The 7,734-nt window shown below is 48.0% G+C and overlaps 1 protein-coding gene across 3 annotated transcripts in view; it reads right to left on the bottom strand.

Moving 5' to 3' along the window:
* SNX24 (sorting nexin 24) overlaps window positions 1-7,407 on the bottom strand; it is a 91,007-nt gene extending 83,600 nt beyond the window's left edge. Inside the window, exon 1 of one of the 3 annotated variants that reach the window (XM_064439289.1) lies at window positions 7,176-7,407. In XM_064439289.1, coding sequence (XP_064295359.1) covers window positions 7,176-7,235 — 60 coding nt within the window. In that variant the 5' untranslated portion in view covers window positions 7,236-7,407. The remainder of the gene's footprint in view (window positions 1-7,175) is intronic. The other 2 variants (XM_064439286.1, XM_064439288.1) reach the window with 2 other exon arrangements.
* Window positions 7,408-7,734: the final 327 nt, after the last annotated feature.

Below are 7,734 nucleotides of genomic sequence, written 5' to 3' on the forward strand. Positions count from 1 at the left end.
TGACATTACAGAATCATTGGCATCTATCAAATTCTCTTCTTCCTCTTCACCTTCCCATGTAAGAGAGAAAAGTATCTGTACAGACCTACTCTGACTCCCTTGTGGAGATACCAGGACATCTAAAAATGCTCTGTGAAGCACTAAGACGACAATGAAGTCTAAATCATCTAACAGATCTAATATTTCTTTTAACTTCTGGAACTTAGAGTCTGTCACTGATTTCACTAGAACTTGTGGCACAAGGTAACACTTGGTGAGCTTGTACAAGCCAGACTGGTAAGCAAGAAGTCTTCATACTGGCAAATTTCATACTCAAGGCACACAGACACTGTTCACATTTTCTAAAACTACCAAGTTCACAGAGTCCAGAAACTCAGTGAATACTTCAAACTGTTTTTACATTAACTCATTAATACAATTACTCCTTCCATAGTTTATAACCACAATATTTATAAATATTCTCCCTTAATCTTTCACATTTATCATTTGATACTGTGGCTTACTCTTAGAATTCATATGGAAGAACAACTTCCCTTTTTGACTCTACCCATGTTTACTTTAACGGTAAAGAATGCTGAAATATAGCTCTACCAAACTTTAAAGTCCTCATAGTTTGTTATTTACATACTTTTTATGAAAGTATATTATACTCTGTATCTCCATACTCTATACTTCCATACACAAGAGTATAGCCTAGCTTCTTCTATAGAAGTAAAGGCTATGGACTTTCAAAAAAAAACATGGTACTTTAGGATATTACCTGTCATACCTTACTTCAACAATATTTGCAACTCCAGGAGCAATCTGGGGAGTACTATTGGAAGTATTAATTAAAAATGTAGTAAGCACATGTGTCAGTCAAGTATGCCCTCTGTTCTACAACACATTTAAATGTGTGTCTCCTTGACCTGCAATATACCACTGTAAAAATTTTTCGGTCAATATAAATCAAATGTACACTAATTTATTCAGTAAGTTTCCTAGCACCTGAATCAACTTTAGAAATCTAACTAGTATTTATTATTCTGTTATTGACAAAAGGAGGATATTTAAATGATAACAAGAACACATGGGTGTCATTTCGAAGTTGAATTGTTCCCTAAGGACATCCTTAGTAAGCGTCTAAATTTAAAGGTCATTCACTGCCAAATTATGAACAACTGTTGCATTTATTAGCACAGGCTCAATAGTTTGGAAGCCAGTGTCATCAATTTAAACTGACAATTAAATCTAATTGTCCACAAAGAAAACGGACATTTTCTTTATTTTCTGTTTCTCCATTTAATGTATATCCCAAATAGAACTCGAACAAATGCAAGTTGTCTCTATTTTTTTTTTTTGGGGGGGGGGTGGTGGGGTGGTGGAAAAAAAGGCTTTCAAGGTTTTATATCAGAGGAAGAGCGCTTTAGTAAAGCTGAGCTCCTGAAACAAAGACTGAAAAGAGCTCTGTTGACAGAGCCCTATCTCAAGTGTTGCAATACAGAATTCTCCCTCATTTTTCTTTCTAATCTTTTCTTTCCCTACACTGACCTTTCACTGGTCAAGATACCACCCTTTCTACTTCTCAAATTATCTGCAGTTTCCCTTTTGAAGTTAGGGAGAAGTCTCCAGTTTCTGTGGCAAGTCACTTCCACCCTCTTCCCAGAACTCTATTCTGCTTCTACAGCAAACTGGTGGTTGATGGGTCTCTGCCCATTCCACTTTCCCAGTGCTGCCTCACCATATCACGGAAAAAAAGAAAATAACCTGAAACACAGGTTTCAGGGAAAGCAAGCTGAAAACAAAACAGTAAGTTGGTAATGAACTTCCTTAAAGAAAAAGACAGCCACTCTTTTTGTGCCTTTTCTTTCCAGGCAGCGAGAATACGCAGCAGCAGGCTGAATCCCAGAGGAACTGGATTCTGTTCTGCTGAAGATAAGGAACCAGAAATCTGGAGATGTCAGGAAAGCGCGTCTTGGTAGCCATGCAGAGCCACTGCAGAGAGGAAGGAGAGTGTCTCATTTCACGCAGGAGGTCACCACCGTCACTGTTTCTAGCAAAGAAATCAGGACATCACCACACTTCTCAAAAACCCCTCCTCAGCCCTGTTTCTCTGCAATGGCCCCTGACAGTCACAGTGCAGAAGACACCCCCTGTAACCCCCTGTCACTTTAATGTGCTGGTGGGGAGCCCGCATGTGAGCAATCTTCTGTCTGCCCCAAGCTCCATCATCCTTCCCTACTATTATCGCATCATTGCTGATAGTTCCTTGTTTCAGCTACTGCGAGCACATCATCACTTGTGGGAAACAGAATAGTAAAAGAGCAACTGTGTGAAGTAGTACTCCTGTGATCACAGAATAGTTTAGGCTGCAAGGGAACTTCAAAGAACACCTAGTCCCACTGCCCCTGCAATGAGCAGGGACATCTTCAACTAGATCAGGTTGCTGATGAGGTCCAACCTGACCTTCAGCCCTTCCAGGGATGGGGCATCCACAAGTTCTCTGGTCAACCTGTTCCGGTGCCTCATCACCCTTATCATAAAAAAAACTTGTTCATTATGTCCAATCTAAATCTCCCTTCTTTTAGTTTAAAACCCATGGCCCGCGTCCTGTTACTACAGGCCTTGGTAAAAAGTCTCTCTCTGTCTTCCTCATAGGTCTCTTTTAGATATTGAAAGGCCACAACAAGGTCTCCCCGCAGCCTTCTCTTGTTCTGGACAACCCCAATTCTCGCAGCCTTTCTTCATAGGAGAGGTGCTCCAGCCCTCAGATCATTTTTGTGGCCTCCTCTGGACCCGCTCCAACAGCTCCGTGTCCTTCCAGTGCTGAGGGCTCCAGAGCTGGATGCAGCACCCCAGGTGGGGTCTCACCAGAGCGGAGTAGAGGGGCAGGAGTACCTCCCTCGACCTGCTGGCCACGCTGCTTTTGATGCGGCCCAGGGAGCAGTTGGCTTTGTGGACTGTGAGTGTACACTGCCGGCTCATGTCCAGCTTTTCGTTCACCAGTACGCCCAAGTCCTTCTCCGCAGAGCTGCTCTCAATCCCTTCACCCCCAGCCTGTATTGATACCAGGGGTTGCCCAGACCCAGTTGCAGGACCCTGCACTTGGTCTTGTTGAACCTCATGAGGTTCACACAGGCCCACTTCCCAAGCCTGTCAAGGTCTCTCTGGGTGACATCCTGTCCTTTTGGAGTGTCAGCCGCACCGCTCAGCCCGGTGTCATCTGCAAACCTGCTGAGGGTGCACTCGATCCCACTGCCCATGTCCATGATGAGGACATTAAACCGTAGTGGTGTAGTATGGACCCATGAGGGACACCACTCCTCACGGATCTCCATCTGGACATTGAACTGTTGACCACTACCCTCTGGATGCAACCATCCAGCCAATTCCTTATCCACCAAACAGTCCACCCATCAAATTCATATCTCACCAATTTAGAGAGAAGGATGCTGTGGTGGACCCTGTCAAAGGCCCTACAGAAGTCCTGATAGATGACATCCATAGCTCTTCCCTTGTCCACTGATGTGGTCACACTATCATAGAAGGCTACTAGGTTGGTCAGGCAGGACTTGCCCTTGGTGCAGCCATGCTGGCTGCCTCAGTCACCTCCCTGTTCCCCATGTGCTTTAGGATAGCTTCTAGGAGGATCTGTTCGATGATCTTCCCTGGCACAGAGGTGAGGCTGACAGGACGGTAGTTCCCACGGTCCTCCTTTCCACCCTTTCTAAAAATGAGTGCAGTGTTTCCCTTTCTCCAGTCACCAGGGACTTCACCTGATTGCCATGGCTTTTCAAATATCACGGAGAGTGGCTTGGCAACTACATCACCCAACTCCGTCAGGACTCTGGAATGTATCTCATCAGCTCCCATAGACTTGTATATATCCAGGTTCTTCGGCAGTCACGAACCTGATCTCCCCTTACAGTGGGAGGGGTCTTGCTCCCCCGGTCCTTGCCTTGCACTCCATCCACTCAACAGGTGTGGGAAGAAAGACTGCCAGTGAATGCCAAGGCAAAAAAGTTGTTGAATACCTCAGCCTTCTCCTTGTCTGCTACCAGTTTGCCCGTCATGTTCACTGGGGGGATGCACTTTCTGTGACCTTCATCACCATCCTGTTTTAAATGTTAATACTATACATGAGCCTGATGATGCAAAATAACTGAAATGTAATTACCCATCTAATTTTATAGAAAAAAAAATCATACTTTATTTAGATACTGCATTAGTCCAGGATTGCACCCACCCCCCCTAATTTGAAGGTTACTTTTCAAAGAGATTCAGTACTTCAGTGTCACTTCCTCTGCTTATCTTAACTTTTCTAATTCATCAGATTCAGGTGGCACAGAACTGGTGAAACATCTACTTAATCACAAAGTCTTCAACACTCTGCAATCACCATCTTTTATAGCAGTATCTACGAAATCCACAGCTTCTGACTGTTAACCCCCACATAATGAGGTCCAAAAGAATGAGAGTCAATGTGGTCTGGACACAGAAACATTAACAAGCTCCAAGTGCCCAAGTGAAATCACATTCTTGTTCAATGCAAAATAATTCTTACGTTATTGTTTTTCCTTAGGTAAATATTCCTGCCTACACAGTATCTTCCTAGGTAGTGCAGAGCAATGGTAAGCTCTCCTTAACCTCGATTTTGCTAGAGGGAGGTCTTATAGTGTACTTATTTGCATTGGTCATGAATTTCCATGCTTGGAACAATACTTATGCAAATTATTTAGCAATGTAACAGACTAACTATTACATTAGAATAAGCCATGCTCATGCATAGTCCATAAGCTCTTTAAAACACAAAAGAAATACACCATGTCATTATCAGAACAGACTTCCACATCCTCTTCCACAAGCATGCCTGGCCCAGAAGAACTTTAGCTATGAATTCTAGCACAGTTTCACGGTCAGGGAAAGCCTTGAACTGATGCATTTGATAGTATAAAACAGTAAATTTTTTTTTATGGGATGTAGTATAGGACCCCCCTCATGTGACTGAAGAGGCAAAGTAATCATGCAGGAACAAATACCAAACTCTACTGAGCTATAGTAAGTTTCAAATGCATGAGTTTGAGTCATCACCAGTGACCCGAGAGGAACAGTGCTGTAACAATCAACAGTGCTGCAATAATCAAAGATTTTCACTTTCAAGATCACTTTCTTGAAAGACATCTAGAAAGATAAAGTTTCATTTCTGATTTCTTTGAAGCTCACACAGTTTAGCATTTATAAAATCTAAAACACTCAAATCCTCTAGATAGCAGGATTCACTGAGAGAATTGCCATTAGAGAAATAAAAAACACACTAAAAACAAATACTAAAAATACATACTGCTATCAAAAATCCTATTTGCGTGATGTGGACATCTACAAAATCACTGTCACTTCAACTAACCTGCCCTACTGGGACCTGCTGGGATCAGTCAGTGCTATTGTAACCACACTCAACTGGAATGTTTTAAAGCCGGTTTCTTTCGCCCAAATCACACAGACATGTTGTAGGGAACCATGTGCATTTAAGTTCAACTAAGAGGCAGATATATTAATGCAGCTACACTTCCACATTAATGCATCTAAAGTGGTTCGGCAAGGCTTCTAAATACTTGCCAGTACTGAGGACCAAAGAATATATAGCATTAGTATCAGGCAGATGCAAGGGAGAAATGCACTTGCTTCATGCAACCATGCCTACATGGATCAATCTTCCGGCAGTTCTACAGGATCACATCTTTTTCCTTGTATTTCTTAACAGCTCAACACTAGAAATTAATACATGTAATAAAAGAAGCTAGCTTTGAATATCCACGTTCAGTCAAAGGCCCTGGGCTTTGGTCCAGAGCATCCCGTGTCCACCCAGCAACATGTGGAAAAGTGTTACAGCCCGAAAGCTCCATGGGATGAGAAAACCACTGAGGTAGAAAAGGACCTCTGAAAGTTGTGTCAGCTAGAGCATGTCGCCCAGGACCGTGTCCAGTCAGGTTTTGAAAACCTCCAAGGATGGAGACTTCACAGACCTCTGGGCAACCTGTATCAGTGCTTGACTGCCCTCATGGTAACAAAACAATTTTGTCTGATATTTAAGTCATACCCCCTATATTTTGATATGCACTCATTGCCACTTGTCCTGTCACTGGGCACCACCAAAAAGAGTCCGGCTTCCTCTTCCCATTCCCTCCCTTCAGATTACTTGTGCCCAGTGATCACAGAATCACAGGATGGCAGGAGTTGGAAGGGACCTCTGGAGATCATCCTGTCCAACCCCCCTGCTTGAGCAGGCACACCCAGAGCAGGGGGCACAGGAATGCGTCCAGGTGGGTTTTGAATGTCTCCAGGAAAGCAGACTCCACACCCTCCCTGGGCAGCCTGTGCCACTGCTCCGGCACCCTCACAGGAAAGAAGTTTTTTCTCATGTTTAGGTGGAAATCCCCATGTTTCACCGTGTTCCCATTGCCCCTTGTGCTGTCATTGGGAACTACTGAAAAGAGTCTGGCCCCTTCCTCTTGACATCCACCCTTTAGGTATTTATAAGCATTGATAAGATCCCCCTGCAGTCTTCTCCAGGCTGAACAAACCCAAGTCTCTCAGCCTTTCCTCATAAGGGAGATGCCCTAGTCCTCTCATCATCTTGGTAGCTCTCTGCTGGACTTGCTCGATCAATTCCCTGTCCTTCTTCAAGTGGAGGCCCCAGAACTGCACACAGTACTCTACATCACGTCACTTGGGGGTGATAACACCCCCTGAGCCTTCTCACCTCTAGGCTGAACAGTCCCAGCTCTCTCAGCACTTCCTCGCACAAGCGATGCCCCAGTCCCTCCACCGCGCCTGGCCCGGCGCTGGGCTGGCTCCAGCCCCGCGCTGGGGAGCCCAGTCCCGCACCCAGCGCCCAGATGTGCCCCCTCGGCAGAGCCGAGCGGCGAGGAAGGGCCACCGCTCCCCACCCGCTGGCCGCGCTGCATCGCCCGCTGCGGCCACCGCTCCACAGCGCGAGGCTCGCGCGGGGCAGGAGAGGCCCGAGGGCCCGGGGCCGCCCCCTCTGCGCCCGGGGGGGGCCGGCCGGGCAGGAAGGGCAGCCTCGCGGTCCCTCAGGCCGGCACCTGCCTGTCGGCCCGGCCCGGCCCCGCTCACCGCCACGCTACGCCACACCGCCCACCCGAGGCGCGGGGGTCTCCCGCCCCGCTGCCCCTCACCGTGTAGCCCCGCTCCAGCTCGCTCTCCTCGTAGCGGAAGGAGGGGATGTACACCTCCATGGCGAGGCGAGCCGGCTCCCCATCAGGGCCGCGGGCTCCCGCCCGCCGCCACCGCAGCCATCTGCACGGCGCACGTGACGCCGGGCACGTGACGCCGGGCGGGGCGGGGCGGTCTCCGGCGTTGGGCTTGGGCGGCGGTGACCCGTCGTGTCCCTCCGTCGCGTCTGTCCCGCGTCCGTCCCCGCCGAGGGTGCGGGACGGGCGGGTGGGTGAGGGGCGGGGCGGGGGAGCCTCTGCCGAGGCGGAGGGAGGGGGTGTTTGCGGCGGCGGGCGCGGGCGGGCGGGCAGCGGCGCGGCGGGCCGTGAGGCGAGGGCAGGGCAGGCTCCGCCGGAAGCACCGCGCTGTTAGTGACCGCCCCTGCGCGCACCTGCGTGCGCACGCCGGGGCAGCGGCGGTGCCGTGGGGCGCGGAAGGACGGGGGGGGGAAGGCACTCTACTTCCGAAGGGATTACTTTATCCAGCCGTAAATCCACACCACGGCTCAAACCAGTTCTTGTA

The sequence above is a fragment of the Phalacrocorax carbo genome, chromosome Z, assembly GCF_963921805.1.
Source record: "Phalacrocorax carbo chromosome Z, bPhaCar2.1, whole genome shotgun sequence".
NCBI classification, from domain to species: Eukaryota; Metazoa; Chordata; class Aves; order Suliformes; family Phalacrocoracidae; genus Phalacrocorax; species Phalacrocorax carbo.